This window comes from Hydra vulgaris, chromosome 06 (assembly GCF_038396675.1).
Source record: "Hydra vulgaris chromosome 06, alternate assembly HydraT2T_AEP".
In the NCBI taxonomy this organism is placed as follows: Eukaryota; Metazoa; Cnidaria; class Hydrozoa; order Anthoathecata; family Hydridae; genus Hydra; species Hydra vulgaris.
In genome coordinates this window covers 12391613-12419138 of record NC_088925.1, presented here as the reverse complement: position 1 = coordinate 12419138, position 27526 = coordinate 12391613, and the positions used below count along the sequence as shown (strand labels likewise).

Genomic DNA, 27526 nt, shown 5'->3' with positions numbered 1-27526 from the left:
GAGGGAGGAAAATGTTTGTCTACTAATTTTATTTAGAAATTACTGAGGACACTCCGTATAATTAAGCACTGCAGAAAAACTTTACTCTATTTTAATAAGGAAACGTATATATATACATATATATATATATACATATATATATATATATACATATATATATATATATACATATATATATATGTATATATATGTATATATATGTATATATATATGTATATGTATGTATATATATATATATATATATATATATATATATTTATATAAATACATAACTATGTACTTAGGATACTCAAAAGAACTTTAAAAAAATGGAATCCAAGTATATTCATCAAGCTTTATATAGCGTATGTGCAGCCGATATTAGAGTACTGTGCACCAGTTTGGAGCCCTTTCTTACAAAAAGACATTAATAAGTTAGAATTAGTTTAACATAGGGCAACTAAACTTGTTCCCCAATTGTGCAACATGAACTAAAAATCACATCTGGCAAATCTTGGTCTCAGCTCATTAGCTGAACCTAGATTAAGAGGTGATCTAATTCAATTTTTTAAAATTTATAAAAACTGTCAACTGGCATCAAGAATGTAGACAAGCAACTTCTTTCATATGTGATGGTCCTGCAGGTAGTCTTTGTAGCGCAAAGCATAAAATTGAAAGAGAAGTTACCAAAAACAGTCAAAGACACAATTTCTTCAAAAATCGAGTAGCGTCAACATGGAATGCTTTGCCTGCTTCAATAGTTGCTGCTAATTCAGTCAATGAGTTTAAAAACAATTATGACAAATGGATTCGTTCTCTCCCAAGTTGGTCTACAATACATATTTAAAATTTAAATAACCGAATATAATACCTAGCAAAATCTCCAGCATTTATCACCTTAAAAGACCATAAAGAAAACTTTCAATCAAAACCTTGCCGTCTCATTAACCCGGCAAAAAGCGAAATTGGAATAATAAGCAAAAAAATCTTAGACATTACTAACACATACTTAAGAAATAGCCTAAAAGTAAACCAATGGAAATATACCACCGACGTTATTAATTAGTTCAACGGCATAGAAGACAAAAATAGTTGTTTCTTCATCCAATTCGACATAAATGAATTTTATCCATCTATAACTACAGAAATATTTAATAAAGCCATTTCTTTTGCAAAACAACACACCACAATAACAAACGACCAACTTAGAATTATAATACATAGCCAAAAATCCCTCCTCTACTTCATTAATAACACATGGTTAAAAAAATTGAATGATAAAAGTTTTGATGTAACAATGGGCAGCTACGATGGCGCTGAAATTTGCGATCTTGTAGGGATCTACATTCTCAACAAATTATCTAATATAATTATAAAAACTGACATAGGGCTTTACCGTGATGATGGCTTGTTGATAATACACAATTCTAACAGCCAAAAAATGGAGCGAATGCGAAAAAACATAATCCAAAAGTTTAAAGACGTTGGATTTCAAATAGACATAAAAACTTATCTTAAATCAGCTAACTTCCTTGATGTAACTTTCAATTTAGCCCAAAACACCCATAAGCCTTTCAAAAAACCCAACGATAATCTTCAATATATCCACATATCTTCTAATCACCCACCACAAATTGTTAAACACTTACCTACTTCAATATCAAACAGACTATCACAAAATTTCCTTAGCAAAGTTATATTTAATCAATTTAAAAACGAATATGAACAAGCACTAAAAAATAGCGGATACAAAAACAACTCCAAAAAAATATCAGATCAAACAAAAAACACCCCAGAAAAATCATAAACGCAATATTATATGGTTCAACCCCCCATTTAATAAAAACGTCTCCACAAATGTTGCAAAAATGTTCTTGTATTTACTAGAAAAAAACTTCACACAAACTGAAGACACACAAACTTCACAAAATCTTAAACAGAAACACTGTAAAGGTAAGCTACAGTTGCACTAAAAATATAGAAAAAATTATAAAAAACCACAACAAAAAAATTATCTTCCCAAGAATTGAAAATAATGATCCAAAATGCAACTGTCGAAACAAAGCAGAATGCCCCCTGAATGGTAAGTGCAAATCCACACATATTATATATAAATGCATCATCGCAGCAAAAAACCAACCCAGCAAAGTTTATATCGGATTAACGGAAGGTGAGTGGAAAACCAGATACAACAACCACAAATCATCATTCAACAATATTAAATACAAAAATTCTACCGCCTTATTAAACTATGTCTAAGATTTAAAAAACAATTTTAATGAAACCCCTATGCTAACATGGTCTATTCTCAAGTCAGTACTCCCCTACTCGAATATTTCCAAAAGATGCCCACTATGTCTGTATGAGAAATTTACTATTATATCATATCCAAAACCTGAAGAACTTTTAAATAAGAGAACCGAAATTATATCAGTGTGCCGCCACAAAAATAAATTCTTATTAAAAAATTACAAGCTACAAACCTGACTAACAACTAAAAATAAAAATAACTATACTAATCTGCTCCATATATCTCTAGGCTAACTAATATACAGTCTTGGCCATAAGTTTGGAACCGATGAATTTTTTTCTCATAGGAACGTTTCTATGACGCGTACGGCATTTAACTGCTGCAGCATTGTGTTTATGCAGCATCAGTTGCATAGTTAAATGCCTTCGCGACTTCTTAATCGTTGCAAAACGTGAATCGTGTAACTTTACACCGCAGCAGAGCATCGTGAACAATATGACCCTCATTAAGCTGCATTATACACTGTTCAATGCCTAAACTATCGTTCCCTTGAACTAATGTTTACCTGAACTAATATTCGGTTGAACTAATGTTGAAATATACTTACTTATATTAACAAACTATACATTATATTTTAATCAATTAATTAGCTGATTTACATATATATTAACTGCATATCAGTGCGAAAGGTAAGGCTTAACTTCTTATAAGTATAAAATTAATTAATTTATCCTTTTATTGTTATATAAGAAGTAAAAATATGCAAATAAATCGCTTTATTTGTATAAATGTTTGCAAATTATCATTCAATAATATATACTATTCATAAAAATAGATCTATTAATTTATAATTATTTATATTATTAGCAGTAAGTATTCTACATTAACATGTACAGTGCGTAAAATGACTAGAAGTATTGAATTGTCGAAGGAGAAAAGGGCACAGATGATGATCCTACACCAGCAGAATTATTCTCACAGTAAAATAGCTGGTATACTGCACATATCTAAGTCTGCTGTCACCAAAGGCATTGCAAGAGCAAAGCAGTTGGGCACTCTGGAATCCAGAAAGAGGTCTGGACGACCTCGCATAACTTCTGCCACAACGGATCGGGTGATACATCGGCTTGCTGCTGCAAATCCAACATGGTCATCTCTCCAGATAGCAGTAAATTCATCACTTCCTGCCAGTACAAGAACAATCAGAAGACACCTTTTGAAGGAATTCAAGCTGCCATCATGTCGTCCAGCAAAGAAAGCCATGTTAAGTAAAAAGAATATCCGTGACCGCTTGACATTCTGTCGCAAGTACAAAGACTGGACTGCACAAGACTGGAAAAAAACTATGTTTTCAGATGAGTCAACTTTTTCTCAGTTTGCCTCATATATCAGACATGTCAGGAGACCTGCAAAACAAAGATACAACATCAGGTATGTTGTTCCCACTGTGAAGCAGGCGCCTACCGTTATGGTGTGGGCAAGTTTCTCGGCATCAGGTCGAGGTGGCATATGGTTCATGCCAAAGAATACAACCATCAATGCTCAAGTTTACCTTGGGATATTAAAGGAAAAGTTGAACACTCACATGAACATTCTGAAATGTAAGGTATTTCAGCATGATGGTGCACCCTGCCACAGAGCAGCAGTTGTAACCAACTGGCTAAGACAGAAACATATCGAAGTCTTGGGTCCATGGCCTGGCTCAAGTCCTGACCTACACCCAATAGAAAACATGTGGACAATGATTAAGCAGAAGGTTGCTGCCACAAATCCAACATCAGAGAAGTCTCTGATTGATGCCATCAAGCGTGTATGGACAACTGCCATAACCCCAGAATACTGCGCGAAATTGTCTGATTCAATGCCAGCGAGAATAGCAGCAGTACTGGGTGCCAAAGGACATTATTCAAAATACTGATACCATTTTTTACATGACAGAATATTTACTTGTATATAATATTTAAAATAAAAATGATTTCAAAAGTTTTTGTTGATATTTTGGGTATAAAAAGTGTAATTATATCAAAAAACCTAATCGGTTCCAAACTTATGGCCAAGACTGTATATACATATATATATATATATATATATATATATATATATATATATATATATATATATATATATATATATATATATATATATATATATATATATATACACATACATATACAGGGGGTGCAAAAAAAAAGCCACACTCAATTTTTTACTAAAAAAACCAACAAAAAATGTTTTAAACTCATATAATAATTATAATAAGTAATTCAAGATAATTTTTATAGAACTATATATATTTTTATTGTACATTGAAAAAATTATTGTACAATGAAAAGAAATTAGGATTTGTAATGTATTCTTGAAGCTTTAGCTGTATTAGTACATAATTGCCCATCCTTTAATTCTTAAGAATTTTAAAGTTGGATCTTGAGATGTACCCATAAAAAATTCAAATTGTGCAAACACTACTACTGCAAGATCAGTAACGACTACAATACGCTATTTGTTTTACATAATTAGCCACACAAATTGACTTTTTAAATAATGTTTTGATGTCGGATGAAGCGCTATTCGTTTCCATTTAAATAGTGATGTCAACAAACAAAACTGTAGATTTTGGGGCTCTGAAAATCCAAGGACAACACACCAGCATCAATTGCACCCATCTAAATGTACTATTTGGTGCAGTGTTATGACCACTAGAGTTATCGGTCCATATTTCTTCGAAAATGAGGATGGACGCCGGAATCGATTTCAGGAGCTTCTTACAGAACAATGATTGAAAACTTTTTGTGGCCAATGGCAGAGCAGAATCCTAATTTGTGGTTTCAACAAGATAGAGCAACTCCGCATACTGCTAGACAGACTATGAACCTGCTGCGTGAAATTTTTGGCGAATGTCTGATTTCAAAAAAATCAGATTTCCCTTGGCCATCTCATTCGCCAGATTTGACTGCGACCAACTATTTTTATGGGGATATTTAAAAGACAAAGTGTATGTTAATAAACCAGAGACATTATTAGACAGCTGAAGCAAAATATTCGAGACGAAATACTTAAACCAGAAACATTATGTGGTGTAATGGAAAATGCGTTAAAAAGAGCCAGTCTCTGTATCGAGAAAAATGGTTGACATTTGTCTGATGTCATTTTTCACACATAACTTCTATAAAATATATTTAATGTATAAAAAAAATTAACCAAAATAAATGATTATTGCAAAAGTTATCCATGTTTAATATTAGTAGGTCTTCTTTGGCCCACCCTGTATAAGTCAAAAGTGAATAACTGCTCAATGTAGAGAAAACGTTACTGATCCTCATAAATTAGCAGTTGTGTTTAAAGCACTTTACAGAAGGTGACATAGATAGAACTAGTCTCTCATATGTGAGAGTTCAGCAAGATGCCAAACCAAGCATCAAATTAGTAAAAACACTTATCTAATTTACTAATTTATTATTGCTCTGTTATTTAAGAACATCGAGCACTCAGGTGAAGTCAAGTCAAAAACATTGATATAAATGATTAAATAATTTGCCAGTTATGTTTTTAAGATTCTGTTATACTACACTGAATTTTTTGCTAATTATTATCTGGTTATCAGGTGTATTTGTAGAAACTCATGCGTATTTGTAGACTAACTAACAAAATTTATGTATATATATATATATATATATATATATATATATATATATATATATATATATATATATCTGAATGTCTACTTTATTGATCCAATATTTTGGAATGAACTGAACCAGATAATCAATTAGCAAAAAATTTAGTGTAGTATAACATAATCTTGAAAACATAACTGGCAAATTATTCAATCATTTATATTAATGTTTTGATTTGATTTCAGCAGATTTTTCTACTAAAAATATAAAGTTCTGCGCAAAACATAACAATGTTTTGTGTTAACCAAGATGGCAACTGACTTTCAAAACTGGCTTCAGCACATTTTTAAAAGTATATACTACAGTGTCTACTGTTTATTAAAGCTCCTTGGTCACAGCTAACAATAAAACTAAAAACTTATTTCACCTGCAATATCATATGTATTATTACCTGCAAGTGTGTAAAGTAGTATTGGGTGGTGACACTGCTAAGGAATAGTTTAAATAGCCTTCTAATGATCCATTCTGTGAAATTGTATATCGGTAGAGTAATTTTGGTAAAAAGTTTGAAGTAAATGCAATAAGAAATGCCTGTGATAAAAAAAAATTATATATATATATATTCAATAATAACACGCGCAGCTAATGTCCATTAGGTGTGTCGCCTATGTTAAGGGTGTTGCTTTTTCAAAAAAAGTTTCAAAACCCACTTGATGAAATTGAAACCCAAAAACGAATTTTTTCCCATTTCAGTGTTAGCGTACAATGTAAAAAAAATTTTTTCCTTAATTTTAATAACTCTTTTAAAGCCCCCTCAAAGCCCTTAAAGGTAAGCCCTGATTTCCTGTTTAAAACAGTAGCAAAGTTTTGCATTTCATTAACAAGCAAATATTGTGATATTGACACAATATGTAATTTGACTGCTCTAACTATTTTTCTGTTTCTTGTTTTAGTGAAATAAATTAAACTGACGAGATTGATGAGAAGTTGTAAAACTATAGTTGTTTGCTAAATATAACCGACCAGCTTTCATTGTCATTATAATAATCAACAAGACCATTTAGTTGCGCCTCTGCTAAGCTTTGGTATAACTGGTTCCTAACTACCTGATAACATATAGGTTATGAAAATTTTCTTTTTTAATGCTGTGATAAAAAATGTGTCTGAAATCATAAAACAAATCAAGACATTCATTTTATGATTTGAGATCATTGTTATTAAAACTGTTGTAACATAATAAACCAAAATTTTGGGTACTCTAGTTCACCGCCTGCACTGAAACTTTTCAACAAATGTTTTAACAAAACCAATACCAATATTTCAGCAAGTCAAAATTAATTTCATTAGAAAAATTTATTTAAAAATGCAACTTTACGTTTATTGTTTTTTTATACTTATTATGTTAGAATTGATTACTCATGTTTCACATATTGAGATTTAATACATAAGTTGGCAATATAAGTTTATAGCGAAAGTTAACAACTGACAGATTTTCTCAGCAAAGCAAGTTTTTTTCGAGGCATTTTGTGAAAATTCTCAAAGTTTTTGTGAAAATTCTCAAAAATAACAGTTTTTCAAAATAAGATAAAAATTGAAAATCTTACAAATTTTTTGGTTTTCAGTATGTTTTTCAACCAAAATTTTGCTTTTTACCGAATTTATAAAAAGTACTGAAACAGAAATTTTGGTACTTTTTATACGGTTTTAATTGAAATTTCTGCTGAAATTGATACTGAAATAGAATTTTGATTGATCACTAATGACACTAATCAAGACAAAGATAAGACAAAACTTGGTGTTAGATCTTATGTACCTATAGAATGAATGGAACCACTTGACAAAGAGCAGATTGCTGTTGCTGAAGTAGATGTTAGTTTAAGGTGGGACTTGAATTATGAACCTCTAATGAATAAATAATCAGAATTTGTTACTCTTTATCTTCCCAAAAAAATTGTGCAATTCAAGGAAATCATTTCTGCAACAGACAAGTTGAGATTGTGTGAAAAAACTATGATAGATCTTCTGTAATTAAAGCTGCTGGTGATCATGGTAAACTTGAACAATTGTAATTCTTAAAGATCAACATACCATTGAAGTAGAATGTTAAATCAACAGAAGGATTGCTGAGAGTGCAATTTATGTGAGGCTTGACCCAACTCAATTTGGTGCCCTTAAAATGTCCTCCATAATGTAGCAAGGAAAGTGTTCTTTCTTTCATTCATTACATCTCCTAGAGGCTTGGGATCTAAGCGACAATGTTGTTTTAGTAATAGTAACAGCTATAATAATGCTGCTAAATTGATTGAAGAAAACTTAGGTCAAAAATTTTTTTGCTATGCTGATTGACATTACATTTTTGAAATATTTTTGGTACAGAAAATAAACTCTTTGATGAGTTTAAAACTGCTTAGCCGTGATCTGATAAACAATTGTCTATTATCAAAACACTAGCTGTTGAAGAAAATTGCTGAAGGAGCTGTTGAAGAAAAATTCTGAGGTTATTCTTTCTTAAATAACAATCATCCATGATGTTTAATGGAAGAAAACCAATTTTGCTTGAAACAGTAGATAGATCATAATAACAACTTTTTAACGGTGTAAAATAATAAACAATTTTATGGTGTTTAACTGTTTGTTCCACTAAAACTTTTTGATTTTTTCAGCAAATATGTTAGATCCACTGTGAAAAACAATTTGACAACCAAAATTTGGAAATATATATCAAAAAGAAAAAAAAGTTGTTTGTACTTTTGCATGCTTAATAAAGGAGGAGGGGGGGGGGGAGATGAGACATGTGGGAATAAAAAGGATGGTGGAAATTTTAGTCTAGCTCTAATAAATGGGGGAGGGGGTTAACAAGGTCTTATTAATTTTGGGGTGGGTGGGAAAAATTTCTAAAAATTAATAAGCGTCCTCTGTATTAAACCATTTATTAGCATCTAAGAGTATGATAAAAGTTGTAAATTATACCACAGAGAGAGTGAGAGAAAGAGAGAGAGAGAGAGAGAGAGAGAGAGAGAGAGAGAGAGAGAGAGAGAGAGAGAGAGAGAGAGAGAGAGAGAGAGTAATGAAACTATAACTATCAAAAATGCAGACTAGCTTGATTGAAATGAATAATCCAGCATATAATTTTTTTGAAGTTTGAAATTTTTTACATCATACACAAACTCTAAAATGGTAAAAAATTTAATTAGGGTGGTTTTGAAAACTTTTTGCATTGGCCACCTTTACCTTAATGTCTGTTTCAAGCAAGAACATTATTTAAATAGCACCTAAATTTATCAATAGCAACCAAATTTAGAAAATTAATATAATTTATGTATAATTGATGTAAATCAATTAAATAAAAAAAAACAAGAAAATAAATAAAACTAAAATAAATTGAGTTTTGTGAAAGTTTATTTTAAAATTTTTATAAAATTTTAAATTTGGAAATAATTTTTTGAACATTTGAGACAAATATTTTGAGATATTTTTGAACATTTGAGACCCTTCAAATATTCACTTTTATTCTACCTAAAACTTGGTGTTTAAATCAAAAATCTCTGTTTTTTATCAAATAAAAATAATTAAATAAAATATGATATAATTTATAATGCCAACATCTATATTGGCTAAACTCCAAATAATTTAATATAAAAACATTGAAACAAATCAAATGTAATTTTTTAAATATAATAAATAGAATCCCTGAGACTTTTCCAATCTCCTTTTTCCTGTCAATTGTGCCTGATTTATTACGATTTCCCTAACTTGCAAACAACCTTAATTGAAATGACTAGAAATTTTTTTTAAATGAAAAGGCATAACATTTACGATAGATAGTATTTGAATTATTTTTTGGAGTAACATTTAAAACAAAAGTAATTTATCTTAGTTCACCCATTATTTTAGTCACCTTATTAATATAGCAGTGTTTAGTAATACAAACTCAATTTAATCATATGAAAATATTTATATATAAAATTATGTTAAACACACTTAACAGGTGTAACATTAAAGCAATAAGTTTTGAGTGCACAAATCAATGAATCACTTTTAAGCATGAAAAATACTTTTTAAGATAATAGCAAATTATACCAGATAGTGCTAAGTTCATTTCATGGTAATAAATATTTGATAATATTTTAGCAAGAAGTTTAACTGTAAATGACTTACAAAACAAACTAGATTACCTTTTATGAGCTTGTGAATGAGACAAAATATGTTTTTCAGAGTTTTTATCAAATTAATTCAAGTTTGAAAATAGACTACAAATCATGAGTACCACAATAGAATTATTAGCTCTTTCAAACTTGGCTTTGTAACATTACGGCAATGTTATGATGGTTGGAGGTTGCTGTAAGAGGACATCCAACTATGTTTACAATGCTTTTTTGCACCTTGTCTAAAAGAGAAAGGGCATCATTGGAAGATCTGCTTCAGATATGGCAATAGTATTCCATACAAAAATGGATTTAAGATTTATAGAAATAAAGAATAGAATCTGGAATAAGAAAGTAGCAAGCACAATAAAGAGATGCAACCTTAGTAGATGCTAACTTTGCAATGGATTGGATATATGGTTTCTAAGAAAGATTGGATATATGGTTTCCAAGAAAGATTGGAAGAGGTAATCTTAGAAGATGAAGGGTAGATGACAAATCCAGAATGATAGTAATTTCAACTTAATAAGTTGGGTTGACATTTAGCAATATCAACCTAAAATTGTTTGAGGTCAGTAAAAAATTGCTGATCTCGTTTTTATGTTTTATGGTAAAACCTTTATTTTCAAGCGGACTTCTAATACTTAAAGATCGGCGAAAAATTGCTGACCTCAGTTTTCCTAATTCCAAGGGCTGTGTATATATATATATATATATATACATACATACATACATACATACATACATACATACATACATACATACATACATACATACATACATACATACATACATACATACACACACACATATATATATATATATATATATATATATATATATATATATATATATATATATATATATATATATATATATATATATATATATATATATATATATATATATATATATATATATATATATATATATATACATGGGCTATTCTAGACAGTTTTCAACAGCACTGACTGTAATTGGGTGCCGATTTGGACATTGCTCAAATTCAGAAATTGAGGACCATTTTTTTTAAAAGCAAATATTATTTTTGTCTCAAAAAAAAAACTTACAATCTGCAAATTACTTTATGGCAGGCGCCGGCACGGGGTTGCTGCCACCCAAATTATTTTTCTAGAATAGCCCCTGCCAACTGTTCAATAAATCAATATAATTATTGCAAAATCTATTAAATAGAAAAACAAAAATCACAAGATATTAATCTTAAAGTCAAGATATCAGGTAGATATAAAAAAATTGCATTTTTTTTTATAAGTTAAATAAAATTAAAATGATAATAACTACAACAATAAACATACATTTGATATCACAGCAATTTTAGCAATTGCATCCAATATGCTGTACCATATCCCTATATCTTGGGCTCTTTCTGCAACTGGTCGTCTTGTTTCACAGATCAACTTGTTTGAATCAATACGAATTTCGAAAATGTTGTTTAAAAGAGCAAATAATGGTGCCAATGGAAACGCTGCCACAAAGATAGTTATAAAACCAAACTGAATAACTAAAGAAAATAACTTTGTTTTAAATTCTACAACAAATTTTAATTTAATTTCTATTATTGCAGAAAAAAAGTGAAGTATATAGTGTGAATAATATAGTTAAAAATGAATATAATAAAAAAACTTTAAAACTTTCAAACCCATTTCTAAGTATTCTGCCATAAGTCCTTCATTCTCCACAAGTTCATAATCATCTTCCCATATTGGTTTCAATACAGTTGTTTCCTTTCTTCGCTTTCTTTTTCTCCATTTATGTTTAATAAGTCTATCATTAATATAGTTACTATGGTTACTATAAAAACTGTATATGTTTATTTTATTTATTACTTTTTATATATGCTGTTTTTATATTTACTTTTTTTTAATTTATAATTTATCATTTTTATTACATTAAATAACAGTTTAAAAACATACGGTATCATGACTTCTTGAACATTTCCAATCATTTGCTTGCCTACCATAATAATAAAAAGTTGTTGAGCAAGTTCAATTAAGCAACCTCCAGGGCCACACTATAATAAAGAAAAATCAATTTTCATAAAGTTAATCATACAAAAAAAGAACAATTTGTAGAGCACTTTCCTCTAGTTCTGAGTTCGAAATATACATTGTGCCTGGTAGTATGGCATTTAAATTGTTCAAGGTTTGTGTTTTGGAGTTATATAGTTAAGAGTGGGTTAGAACCACAATTAAAGCAGCCTCCTTGACTGTAGTGGCCTTTATTGCCTTGAGGAGGTGAATTAACATTAACAAAAAATTTTCAAATGCAATAATAAAAAAACAACTATACTAAACAATTGAGCAAATGAAATAAAAAAGTAAAATTAAAAAACTAGTTTACCTCCTCCATACGAAGACCCATTATTTGTGTATAGTTCCCAGGGTAGCCGACTGATCTATTTTTTCATTAAAAATAACAATATTATTCTATCAATTAAATACAACCAATAAAAAGATATTTAACCAATTGGTTGATTATAAAACAACCTATTGGTTAAATACAACCTACTATAGATTAAATTCTTGATAAATTAACAGTTAATTTATTGCTTGAATTAAATATTGTTAATACATTAACTCTTTTATAACTTACAAACTGAGTTTATAAATCATAAATATAAAATTTCAACTACAATACATTAGGACTCACTTTCCTTTAAAAAAAGCAATGTAAAAAATTGATGAGTAGAAGTTCACAAATTGGAATACAAAAACTTTGAATGTTAAATTGTCTTCATACTCTGTTTGTGTGCGATGCATTTCTTAAAATAAATTTTTATATCACAGTAAGTTCCTAAATGGATGCTAAGTAGCATCATAAAATAAAATCTTTTTTTTTTTTAAATCATGAAACAATTATACAGTTTAATATAAGCCATAAACAAATTATTGATTTGATCTAAGAAACCTACCCCAGTGAGTCAGAGCTAAAGCCACTTTCTCATAAACCTGCAAAAAATTTATTTTACATATCTTTAATAAAAGTAAAAAGTTTATTGCATTCAAAAATAGTTATTAAAAATTAAGAAAGCTTCTTCACTCTTTACTAAACTTTAAGATAAAGTCATATAAAATAACTTTTTTTTTTTAAGAAAAAGAGTTTATTTTAAAACAAAAATTTGTAGAGAATTTTAAACTGTATCTAAATATATATAAAAGTAAATATAAAAATTTTTTAACGCATTTTAGTCAACTAAAATAGGTTTTTAGTTTATCAAGAGACTTTATTTAGTTAAAAAAAAGAAAGAAAAAAATTACATTCTATCCTTACATTTGATTAAAATGAAATATTAAACTTGATGAGTAATTAAAATAATATTTAATTAAAAAAACAACTAAATGTTAAACTAAAAAAAGTTACACTAAGACTAAATTAGTCTTAGTGTAACTTTTTTTTTTGAGAACTTTGTTTAAACTTTTTTGTTTAAACTTTTTATTTGCCTAAAACCTTAAGACATTTATTACACTTGAGTTGGTTTGCTGCTGACGTTATTAGATTTGTCAATAAACTGTGATAGACCACTCAGCAAAAACAATCTAGAACAATCTAGAAGTTTTTAGTTCAATTCTTCAATTCTGAAAGATTGCACTCAGCCTTGTGTGCAGCAGCCATAAAAAGGTGTTTTGAAGTTTAGGGATAAAAGTTACAAATTAAATTTATAAAAGTAATAATAATAATAATAATAATAATAATAATAATAATAATAATAATAAACATTAACAACAACTCTAGTAGAATTATAAACAAGCTGATTCAAATCCAATTTTTCTATGAAATTAAGGTAGACCTGATAGGTAACATGTGTCAAGTGCCCATCTACAATTAAATATGAATATCTATTATTAGATAACTGTAGTTAGATTGATGTAATTTAATCGATTAAAGTCCTATTTACCATAACAAAATTGCTGTTGACTACCATATAAATGTTATAAGAATACATTACAAGATTATTATTAGCAAGTTTTACTTTTAAGAGTTTTATGTACATTTTTCAAAAATAAAAAAACTATATGGCAAAAAAATTTAAAAGGTAAGGTAAATTTAAATTCAACTACATGACAATATCTTATTGTATATTTTTAAAAATACTTTTATTTTGTAAATTCAGAAAATCTAGGGCCAGGGAATCCATGAAAAAAAATCATGATTAATTACATTTGATTCTTAGTTTAGATTAATATTTTACTATTAAAGTTGTAACTATGGTGACAAGTTGTAAATATAGTAGTAGTACTTTATGGTTGTGTAAAATGTAGTATGCATATAAATTGAAAATAATGGTTAGCTTTAATCATGGTTCTTACAAACAAAATACTATAAAATGGTATAAAACAACGACTAATAGAAACTCAAACTTATAGAAAATTATTAACAAACTTAAAATGTTTTTTAAGAAATTATTACCATTGATAAGATCAAGATGCATATAAGATTGCATACAGCACCTGAAATATTTGTAATTTGTAAAGCTCTTGCTGACGTAAACTTATTTAGTGCTAGAGGTCTGTAAACTAACAGCTTGTAAACAATAATGCCAACCATAAATATCCAAACTAATGACACCTATTAAAAAAATTTTTGTTAATTAAAACTAACAGTGATCCTAAAAGTTATTCAAAATAAAATCTGTTAGATATATATAAAAGTTATTCAAAATAAAATCTGTTAGATATATATAAAAGTTATTCAAAATAAAATCTGTTAGATATATATAAAAGTTATTCAAAATAAAATCTGTTAGATATATATAAAAGTTATTCAAAATAAAATCTGTTAGATATATATAAAAGTTATTCAAAATAAAATCTGTTAGATATATAGATATATATAAAAGTTATTCAAAATAAAATCTGTTAGATATATATAAAAGTTATTCAAAATAAAATCTGTTAGATATATATAAAAGTTATTCAAAATAAAATCTGTTAGATATATATAAAAGTTATTCAAAATAAAATCTGTTAGATATATATAAAAGTTATTCAAAATAAAATCTGTTAGATATATATAAAAGTTATTCAAAATAAAATCTGTTAGATATATATAAAAGAAAAAAAAAAAGAAATAAAAAAGACTATATAAAAGTATTTCAGACATAATAGGTATTAAAACTTAAAGATATAAAAATTTACAAACCATTGTTAAAACTATCATAATTCCAGAGTAGATTCGGGGTACACGCTGTTCAGGTGGAAAATATGGTTCAGGAATCCCAGTAATAGGGTTTTTTTCTATACATGGTGCAAGTGCAACATATGAAGGGCGAGGTTTTTCTACTTCGGATTCATAATCTAAGCAATCCCAATAATATGCTAAAGTTATCTCTTTTCGCTTCCAAAACTCAAGAAAGAACACAGCTGAAAAAAATTGAACAGCATACAAATATCTTTTATATATTTGGTTGAAAAAATATGCCTTCGGTATTAAAAAAAAATTAAACATAAAAAAAATTAAATTAAAAAAAAGAAGCTAATAATTAATAAACAAAATAAATATACTGTTAAACTTAGATAAAAATAAAACATTTTTTCCTGTATTTAAAACTATTCTATTTTTAACATTACATTAATAACTGTTTTTATTAGGTCATGTCAGATGAGCCAAAGTACCCCATTATTGAGGTTGTACCCCATCATCGAAGTACCTTATTATCGAAGACGGCCTATAGGTTAAGGCAAGTTAACCCTCATACAACTTTGACTGTAAGAAAAAATTGCACCAAGTGTTAATTGTATAAATTAAAGTGTCAAGTAAAGTATAATTTAATAACTATAAATATAATTGAGTATTAAACTTAAAACTTAAATGTGTAAAATTAAATATGGAAATTTAATTAATATGTAAATGAGTACATAACACTTAAATCAGCACATATGCAAATATAAATATTATGAAAATTAAGTTATATTTAAACTTGGATTTATGTAAATTTAACAAATATGTATTTCAAGTGCAATACTTAGATTTACATATAATTAAATTTAAATATCATTAATACAAATAAATTTTTTTTTTTTTTACATTAAGATTGTTAAGATAGTATTTTATGCTTACTAATTAGTTACTAATCAAACTTATAAATAAATATATAATAATATGATAATAAATACCTAATACACAATAAGTGTAATAAACTTGACAGGGGTAATGAATGCTTGTATAAAATTTTTAGGTTTACTATTGTTGGTATTTAATTTAAAATATATTGTTGCTGCAAAACAAAATTGTCTGTTTTTGCTGTATTGAGGAAAAGGTATTTAAAGTTTTAAATTTATCACTGTGTTTATTCTTTTTGAGTAAACCTAATTTTTTCAGTTTGTTTATAACACATTTATTTACTATTATTTTTTAATGCTTACAGAAGTAACTTCTTTTAACTACTTCAGATCAAAATCAAGTTCAGGATCATCACGATATATCTTTTACTGATAACATGTACAACTTTCTAAATGTCCTGCTGTCTTAGTTAAGTAAAGGTTAGAGTGTTTTTATTGAAGCTATTGAGGTGCCTCAATAAAAACACTTATCTTGGCAGTTGGTAACTGAATCCAGCTACTACTTTGTAGAAGGCCTCCTAGACAAAGACTTTAGGGGTAAGCAGAAAAATTCTGTTGACCACCCTCACACCCTTCCTCACCTTCTTCCTCTACTTGGCTGGGATAGAAATAAATCTTTGTTTACATCTATTTTTATTCTAATGAAGTTACAGCTTTAAAACTCAGTTTGATAGTCTTGAAGCTGTCTAATAATAAAGTTTCCCTAATTCTGTGGTAGCTCTCAGAGCTGATTCCATCAACTCAGAGGTAATCAACTCAGGTAGCTCAGAGCTGATTCCATCAACAGCTATAAAATATTCAAGTCTTAAGAATGCCACACTTTGCATGGATGGTTGTAAATATTGGGATTTAAAAAAAGTTGTATCTAGCTAAGGAATTTAACTGTACTTTGTACTTTAGTACTGTGCTGATAAGCTCCAATACTCTCAGTTTGCCAATTCTAGTATTTTATCTCAGAAGTTGGGTTCTAGAGATTTTTAAAAAAATCTTTAATAGCATCATTAACAAGTGTTAAAGCAACATTATTTGTTGTACGTAAAATTTATAATAAGTTATAAAACATTAAAAACAGCATCATACTAATTTTTCTTTTTTGTGATATTTCGGTCTAATTTGTATAGACCATAATCAGACATAAAATAACAATTTCATAAAATAACAAAATACAAATTTCGTAAAATAACAAAAATTGCTATTTTAGGTCTGATGATAGTCTATACAAATTAAACCGAAATATCACAAAAAAGAAAAATTAGTTAGTACGATGCTGTTTTGATGTTTTATAACTCATCATTAACAAATATTACCTCTCCTAATATAAATCTAATGGCCAAAATGACACAACTATATACATCAGTCTTAATAAAAAGTCATCATTATTGATTGCTTAGAACAGGCAGCGGAATTAAATCTGATCTCTTTTCTGCAACAGCTTGAGGTTTGGAATGGCTTGTGAATTTTAACTCCAACAAAACTCAATGCTAACAATTATTAAAATATTATTGATATTCCTATGATGATAAAACATTCTCACTGAGTCCTCTACATCTTTCAAAATTATTCTTTACTGCTGACCTTTCTAGGAAACCATATAAACAATTTACTCTTTTTTTTTTTTCAACATCAATGGTTTGAAACTCTCATATTTTCATGTTTTCCTAACTCTTTCAAAAAAAAAGATATGCAGCATAAAATCTCTATTTTCCATCAATTTTACAAGAAACTTATTCGCATTTTGATGATACAGAAAAACACAAATTGTATGCAGACCAAAGCAGCACCCAAAGATATACACATACTCACAAACTTTCAAAAACAAACTTTCCTGGACAAGCCCTTGAATTGTGTTGATTGAGCTCTTTTTCTGAAAAAACCTTACAAACTTTTTTGAAGTTGAAAAGTACTGTTGAGTTTTTTTAATTATCTAATTGTCTGGAGTGAAACATGAATGTCTTTATCTCAGGGGTCATTTTCTTTTGTATCACAATGTTTGCAATGCAGCAACTAATGGACCAGAAATTAAACCAAACTCTCTAGCATATATAATATATACAAATTTAGGATTTCTAGATATAAACAACCATGGTTTTCTTTCAGACTATAACTTAGTGTTCATTAGTTTTTTTGATTTTTTTTGTTAAAAATCCTGCAATCAACATGTTTTAAATAAAGCCATGATAAGTCAAGCTCTTTAAAATTTTTTGTAGTAAAGTAATTGTGCAAAGAACTGTGCAATAGAAAAACATCACAAACTATATAACTGACATAATTTTCTGTTCATTTCTACCAAATATGATAAATATAGATTTTAAGAGTTTCCATACAATCCTCTCAAACTTGGTTCTGGTGCTGTACTTTGGAGATACTGTATTTCAGTGCTGCTGTATTTTAACACAGTTTTACAAATTTTCCATTCACTATTTTCCTGTTCAACGAATTATAAGCAAAAACTGATGATACTTTTTGTGACACAATTCGTGACACAAGTACAAACAATCAGCGCATACGAAAAACACAATTAAAGACAAATCAATTTTATTGATGAATTTGTTACATTTATTATTGAAAACCTCAACACTCACTTAAAACTATACCCCAGGTAATTCTTTACCCCAAAATTAAAAAACTTTAAAAATTTACTTGTTTGTCTTATTAAGTATTAATGAATAAGTAAAACTCACTCACGAAAAACCTTTCAACTTTTTAAAACATTTTAGATTTTCTTAATCCTTTTTTTTATCAATATATACCAAATTTTATGACACTATTTTATTAGTAAATTACTTTTACCAATTTGCTACTAAACTACTTTTACCTATTTAAGTTGTACCAATGTAAATTGATTTTGTATTTATTGATTTCTAAGTAATAATAAAAGCTTACCCCAGAAAGAAACAAATATAGCAAAGAACACAGTTGCTGCATTATCAAACAGATAAGATAGCTAAAAAACATTAGAAAAAAACATTTTTTTATGAAAAATTTATGTATAACACAATTGGGTGTAAAAAAAATGAAAATAAATCAGGTGATAACCAGTAGTGTGTTGGCACAATATTTTATATGTACAAAATAATACTTTGCGCAAGTAAAATACATAACTATTATTATAAAAATAGTTATTATAAAAATATATTATTATAAAAACAAAATGTAAAATACGAGAAATAGATTTATATATTATTATTAAAAAAATATATATTAATATATTATTATTATTAAAAAAAAGCGTATGTCACTATTTACATATGATGGAGACTGAGAATGTTGTTTCAAATAAGAAAGAAAGCCTGTTCTAATTTAGTCTTAATTGGTCTGGTCTGAGGGGGCTCTTAATGGAAGGACGTGGTTAGGGTTAGCACCAATAGTTATGATTTTATGCAACCACTAATCATCATGATTTTATAACTAATTATTTTACGATATTATTTTAATAACCAATCATCATGATTTTATGAAAATAATTAATACCATCATATAAATACATAGAGTAATCTGAATCATCAAAAACACCAACTGTGTTATATAACCAACTTAAGCATAACTAAAACAGATAAAAGTTAAAAAATGTTAACACCAAAGCAAAAAATACTAGAAGTATATCTAGTTCTGATCATAACTTTAAACTGATCTTATATTGGGGGCATGAAGGGCTTCTTAGTTGTGGTAAAGAAAACTTATCAAGGAGTTTTTAACTATTCAATAACCAATATAGTTAAAAACATTGTTAGTTTCAGTAAGCAATATGAATCCACATTGGAGCTGAAAACTCGTATCAGAGAAGTTTGGAATGAAATATCTATAAAAACTATCCAAAATCTTGTGATTGGTATGTCAAGTTGCATGTTTAAAGTCATTAAAAATTCAGAAAGCAATACTAATTATTAAATAAGTTGAAGTAAAAAAAAGAACAAAAAAATGTATCTACTGGAGGATGCTGTTACATATGAACATCTAACAAATAGCCTTAGTGCCTATGTGATCAATGAAATCCACTATGTTGTGGACCTCCTGAAGGCATGTTGTATAAATAAAAATCTTTTGGTTGACTTCCTAAAACCCATTGAAATCCGCATGATTTAGCATCATGCAGATGTCAATGGATTTTAATGTTTTCTCAAAGTTCATAAAACCAATGTGCTTATGAAACTGAACGTTTTTAATGGACAAGCTCTCCAAAATATTATGGAGATAATATTTTGGAGATATAATATTTATTAGCAGTAAAATATTATTTCCAACAGAGCCATAATCACAAATTCCAATTGGACTTTCCAATTTTGTCCATGTCTTATTTAACAATTGTTATCCAAAACATTAAATGGAATTCTTGAATTTTATGACCAACACTTCCACTAGAAGTATGAAATGACTATGGAGTCAATAGCCTCACTAACAACTTTCCAAACAAAATAAAATTCTACAAGTGTTTCATAGATGATTTTTATCTTCAATGATATGATAGAAGGACTAGAAATAGTACAAGCATCTTTAAATGCAAAAACAAAGTTTATTTTCAAAAGCTTGTACATGACTTCTTAGATCTCACAATTACAAAAGATCGAAGTGTTGTGTTACACATAAAACTGTACAGAAGACCAACAGACACCATTACCCTTGCTACCATTAAAAATCACTAGTGGTTTTTAATGGTAGCAGGTTGTTTTTAAAGTCAAGTGATTTGACTAGAGTTTCCAGTTCCTCAAGTAATTACTTTTTATATGCAGAAGACTTTGAAAAGCAACTAAACCAATAAAAATAAGTCCAAACAATGTATCAAAATGAATAAAAAGACATAAAATGACAGAGAAAGAATACCGGATAAACTTCAATAGTTTTACCCAATGTGTCAAGGGGAAGGAAATTACACAAAATTGACATCACACTTAAAAGGGGTAAATACATAAACACAAAAATGTTTAAACAGTCTCTTATTCATGATACTGCTTTTAGCCTATTGTAATATATAACATATACACAACTATCCTATTTATAGGTATATAATATTGTATATGTGCTTTATCAGATAGATAATACAAAACAAACTAACAGTAGTGATCAGGCTACTACTTCTTCTAGAAATAATAGAAACCATATATTAAATTATGCATAATAGATGGTGTTTGATTGGCATCACAATGTAAACACTGTTAAATTCGCCATCTTGTAGGTCAAACAAATGCACATTAGTTTAAGGAGCTTTAAGGCAATGCTAATTACTATTATCTGTTAAGTGGCTCCTAAAAAACAGCTAAAAAATTTATTATTTTGATTAAATTTATGTAGAATTTAATTTTTTCTCATGATATAATTATTTCAAAAGTACCTAAAAATCCTGCAATACATACATATATATATATATATATATATATATATATATATATATATATATATATATATATATATATATATATATATATATATATATATATATTATATATGTATATATATATATATATATATATATATATATATATATATATATATATATATATATATATATATTTTGTAATTCACCTCTCCAAGGCCAAGAAGGCCACTACTGATGAGGAGGCTACTTGTGGTTATAACCCTCTCTCAACTCTATAACTCCAAAACACGAACCTCAACAAACAAGGCCACTGCGTGGAGAAACAAGTTTATTAAATTTATGAAGCGAGCGCTCCACCACTACACCACTACCGCATATATATATATATATATATATATATATAATATATATATATATATATATATATATATACATATATATATATATATATATATATATATATATGCATATATACATATATATATATATATATATATATATATATAATATATATATATATATATATATATATATATATATATATATATATATATGTATATATATATATCATTAATTGTTTAGGTGAGATTTGGTTGCTTCTTTTATTAACTGATGCAATCTACTGGCAGCGCCTCTTAGATGACAACTCAAGCATTTTACTGTTTTGATGCTTAATAATAGTGGGAAAGCTATGGAAAAACATCTTGTCATGGTCTGCTCTACTTGAGTAACTTTTGACAAAACAAGTAATTGGTATAGTTTTGCTGACAAGGATAAAATAATTAATAGTTTCTATGAAAAATAAACAATAAATTATAAAACAATCTCTTTTAAAATCTATAATGAAAATAAATAAACCAATTTTCTATAAATAAAAAATCTCTTAATCCAAACTTTTATTTTCACCTATAAAATTTAAATGAGAGAAGTTGTATTTTATATAGAACACAATTCTAAAAAAAGTTGTAATGTATATTATTTTAAACGTACTAGTGCAGCATTTTTTTGTGTATTTCAAGGTGTATTTGAAAATTGATTTCATAAAAATCCAGATAAATTCAGAACTATGTTTGTTTATAGTATCAACAAAGGTTGTGTTATTAAGTCATTATTGAGATCCATTATTAAGTTCCAGTTGTTTACATTCATCGTTGAATTCAATGAAATAAGAGAAAAAATGCACAATGTCCAACACGCTTTACTTTCAGTGGTAATATATAGATTTGTACATAAGGCCCACAACTAACAACATCTTTAAATAACAAAGAGTCATCTCTTCTAAGAAACTTATTGCACATTAATCAATGAAATGAAATAGTTCTTCTGAACATTATAACAACTTGCTTGATTGATACATATATTCCTTGAAAATGTTTTAATACTTACAGATCTATTACGCATTTACTGGTACTATTTATAGAAGTCCTTGAAATGTTGCAACTTATTTTAAAAAATTTTAGAATTTGATTTGTGTCCTCTTCCTACTTTTCTTTAAGCTAATACAAATCTTTCAATCAATTTCGTCTATTATGTATACTTTTATTTGCAGCAGAATTTAATACAAAGAGCAGTTAATCAAAAACACTGGTTATAAGCAAGCTTTTAAATTTAAAGTTTAACTTATGAACAGCACCAATGTGATAAGTTAATTTGTCAACAAAAAGTCTGTTTTATAAAAAAAATTCTTGACATGACATCAAAAAAGCACGCATATATTTTCAACAATTTAAAGTTTATAATAAAAATATAATCATTTGGATCCTGTGCAACTTGTTTACATTTTTAGCATGAGTGTTGATTGCCTCTAAAATGACAAATGACTTTTAAGTTTGTGGTTTTGCTTGTTGCCAATTATTATTGTTATTAATTATTATTAAATACTTTTAATATACTAAAGCAATTTAATAAGTAATTCAGCATATTACTTATATACATAGCATTTTAAAATATTAATACAATTTAATAAGTCATTTAACATGCTTAAATAACCAAAATGTATTCACTGTGTCTGAGTTATGTAAGTTAGCAAATTGGAAAAATTATTAAAAAAAAAGAATCTTATGCATTATAATAATTAACAAAAGATGTTAAAAATGTAAAACAAAAATAATAAAGTCAATTTTTGGAGTACTTTAAATACAGTTTACTAATTATTATTATTTTTTTCTTCTGTTGATTCACCTCCTCAAGGCTGTGAAGGCCACTACAGATGAGGAGGCTACTTAATTGTGGTTATAACCCTCTCTCAACTTTATATCTCCAAAACACAAACCTTGACAAACAAGGCCGCTGCGCAGAGAAACAAATTGAGCGCGGTACTACAAGGGACGTGGTGAGGATTGAACTCAGAACCTCTTGCTTATGAAGCAAGCGCTCTACCACTACTGCATTTGCACATTACTTATAACACACCTTTAAAAACAAATTATTTAATAGAGTTTTACTTTAAGCAAAAATAAATTACTTATACTGTGAGATAGAGAATTAAATTCTACATAAATTTATTCAAAAATAACTTTTTTTGAATAAATTTATATAGAAATTAATTCTCTATCTCACTACTCTAAGGTATGTTATCTAAATAACTATAACTAAATACGTTACACTAATAAACACTCGCTTTGTTTACTTTTTTTGACATACAGTAAGGCGGCCACAAATTTTAATGTCGCATGATAAAATTCTATCTATAATACTGACTTTGCCTTAAAACAATACAAACCATATATATTAAACTATACATAATAATACTGAGTTTGCCTATAAACCATAGAAATCATATATTAAACTATACATAATAATACTGACTTTGCCTAGAAACCATATATTAAACCTTTAAAAATTGCTTCTGTTGAGTTTCTTGATTTTTATTTATAAATGAACTAAGTTGAACACAATACAGTACTAAAATACAAGTCAAATACCTTGGCTAGCATACAGCTTTTTTTTAAATCCCAATATTCACAACCAATGTGCTCATCACAAAGGGGACACATTTTGTATGTCCAGTTTGCATGCTCGCAAATATCTAAACTGCAAATACACTATTACATATATATCATTATATTTTTTGACTTAATTAACATAAATATAAAAATATTATTAATAAATATTTATTTATGAAGTTATGATTCTTGATTAAACTTGTTTAGAAACTAATTAAATAACAATTAATAATATTTTTAAAAAATACAAATATTATTTTATTAAATATTACTTTAACATAGTAAAATTAAAATTTAAATACTAAACAAATTTTAACATTTTTTCACAATAAACTTTTTAAATAATAAATTTCAAAAATCTGAATCTTAAATGTATTTTGAAAGTCATACGCATCTCTATTGTCTGAAGAATTCATTGTAACACAGCCATATACAAAAACTAATAAACCAACAAGGGAGGGCAACAAAAGCCAAGCAGTGTATTGACCTAAAATAAATATGAAACTAGCAAGATGCAATCCATTTAATTTTTTAAAATTAAAAAAAAAAGAAACTTACCCAGCCATGCAAAGTAGAAACTAATTTTTTCACCAAAATAACTTCTAAAAATAAAAGTAAAAAACTAATTAACATACAATAACAAATATTAAGACATTAAATCATCTTAATTTTTAACTTTTTGAAACTTGCAAAAACATAATTTCTAATATAAAAAAATTTTATTTCTAAATAACCCAAAAAAGCAGCTTTAAAATAGCATAATAAAATTTTTACCTAATATGGTCTAGTGGTTGGTATTTTAGCCATTTACCCCAAGTTGCCCAGTACATTTTAAGAATCTATGAACGGATTAAGCACTTTTTATATAAAATTTTCTTTGCATGAAAAACAAAGAGAAGTAAAAAAAAAAAACTTATGATACTTTACCTGTCTTTGATTTAACTGTGGTTCATCTTCAGGGCTATCTGGGCCCTCTTGTGGAGGTCGTATATGTGTTCCCTATAACATTACCAAATTAAGAAAAGTTCTTACGATTGCATGATGAAACAGAAGAACGGATATTTTTTATAAAATTACTGCTTAAATAAAAACCAAATAACAGCATGATGTAATAAAAAAAAAAGACTTTTCATGTAATAACTGTCAAAAATAAAAAATAAAAACTAGAATATCAAACACACATACACAAATAATAAACTTAGATTAACCCTAATACCTGTTAAATTGTATTAAATAATTAAAAGAAAAAAGTTGTTTCTTTGCCTGCACTTAGATATAACCTTGCACTGTTCATCCATCAGGTTAGCACTTTTAAACATTACAAATTTTTTATGTTGTAAGTTTTTAATTACTTTTCACCTGTTTTTAAACCTGTGTCTTCTAATTTCCACATCTCCTTTGTGTTAAATTAAACTATTCTTATCAAGACAGTTTTTTAATTGTGATGCTACTCTTGTTTAAAATATAACAATTGACAATAAACAATTGGCAATAAATAATTGGCAATAAATAATTGGCAATAAATAATTGGCAATAAGCCATTTGAAACACATGTTTTATATTCAGCATACAGCTAACTTAATGTAACTAATTTTTAATTAACTACATGTAACTAATTTTTACAGGACTTTGTTTTAAGTTTAATAAAACTTATGAATAATTGAAAAGTGTTTGACTATTAAGGCTAAGAAACATAACTAAATGAATATTTCAACCTGTATGTTTTCATTCAAGTTGAAGAATTCACTAGATGAATTTCCATATACAAGTTTAAAAGAGTCTAGCAGTTGATATAGAACTTTAGGAGGGTAATCAATAAACCACCATGAATATAATTTAATGATGTTGTGCAATGGTATTGTGATGGTGATGTTGTGCAATGATGTTGTGATAGTGATGTTGTGCAATGATTAGTGCATAGATTAGAAGATAAGATTTAGCAATTAAAAAAGTTTTCTTGAAATTGACAATTGTCACAATGACTGTAAAGGCGCTACTATATATTTTTCAGACAGTGCGTTAGAAAAAGATTTAAAGTTGAAACATCAAACACAAGTTTTTATTAAAAAAGCATAAAAAATAATGACAAAACTTTTAAGAGTAATAATAATGAAATAATAAAAAAATGTTTTGAGACCATCATATCTAACCATCATATCTGACCATCATATCTGACCATCATATCTGACCATCATATCTGACCATCATATCTGACCATCATATGAGGAAAATGATGAGCACAAAATTTTGTCATCTTAGCAACAAAATTCACAAAATTTTGAATTTCTATGCTATATGATATAATATCCATGACTAACAAAAAGTGACCGAAATTCCACAAAATAAGATAGGATAAGATAGGATGCTTAGTTATTGAGTGCATTTTGTTAAAATGTCTTTTCAAGCTAAAAAGAAAATGATATCTAATTTTAGAAAGTATTAAAGTTTGCAGAGTGCATCAATTTTTTGTTTCAAATCGGTTCTAAATACAAGTATTGACTAGGTTGGTCATTATAACTAGTGGCCACATTTAAGGCTACATTAAAAGATTTAGGATACACTAGTTGTAATTACCAACAAGAATTAGGATGTAGTATTTTATTTCTTCTATGACATTTTCAATATCCTTGAATAAAAAGTAAATGTGAAAAAGTGAAAAAAGCAGGTTATCATTCTCAGCTCCTTAGCGTCATCAGTAGTAGATAATAAATCTTGAATTTTTGAAATACTTTCAACACAATAATACTATTCAACTCAATATATACTACTCAACTCAATATAATACTCAATATATACTATTCTCAATATATACTAATATATACTAATATATACTCAATATATACTAATATATACTCAATATATACTCAATGTATGCTCAATATATACTAATACTCAATATATACTATTCAACTCAATATAATACTACTATTCAACTCAAACTATTTCAACACAATAATACTATATACATACACAATAATACATTTCAACACAATAATACTTTTTTATTAAATAATTTGGGTAAAAGTTTTTGTTGCTTATATTAAAAAGTTTTTTTATACCATTAACTTCGTTAATGTTATAAAAGTTTTTTTTTATATCAATAATAACTATTATTATTGCATGATTAATCATCATCCAATAATAACCAATCATAATGATGAATAATAATGATAATGATACAAATCACCATTAACATCATAG

At 27.4% G+C, this 27526-nt stretch overlaps 1 protein-coding gene across 2 annotated transcripts in view; it reads right to left on the bottom strand.

Moving 5' to 3' along the window:
- LOC100203187 (anoctamin-7) overlaps nucleotides 1-27526 on the bottom strand; it is a 58167-nt gene that overhangs the window by 2420 nt on the left and 28221 nt on the right. The window contains exons 9-23 of one of the 2 annotated variants that reach the window (XM_065799235.1): nucleotides 25253-25324; nucleotides 25100-25164; nucleotides 24884-24927; nucleotides 24716-24812; nucleotides 24305-24413; nucleotides 18953-19013; nucleotides 15150-15370; nucleotides 14418-14576; nucleotides 12922-12958; nucleotides 12660-12771; nucleotides 12351-12405; nucleotides 11924-12021; nucleotides 11650-11774; nucleotides 11306-11511; nucleotides 6296-6435 (exon numbers count right to left, since the gene is read on the bottom strand). In XM_065799235.1, coding sequence (XP_065655307.1) covers nucleotides 6296-6435; nucleotides 11306-11511; nucleotides 11650-11774; nucleotides 11924-12021; nucleotides 12351-12405; nucleotides 12660-12771; nucleotides 12922-12958; nucleotides 14418-14576; nucleotides 15150-15370; nucleotides 18953-19013; nucleotides 24305-24413; nucleotides 24716-24812; nucleotides 24884-24927; nucleotides 25100-25164; nucleotides 25253-25324 — 1601 coding nt within the window. The remainder of the gene's footprint in view (nucleotides 1-6295; nucleotides 6436-11305; nucleotides 11512-11649; nucleotides 11775-11923; nucleotides 12022-12350; nucleotides 12406-12659; nucleotides 12772-12921; nucleotides 12959-14417; nucleotides 14577-15149; nucleotides 15371-18952; nucleotides 19014-24304; nucleotides 24414-24715; nucleotides 24813-24883; nucleotides 24928-25099; nucleotides 25165-25252; nucleotides 25325-27526) is intronic. The other variant, XR_010638982.1, reaches the window with a different exon arrangement.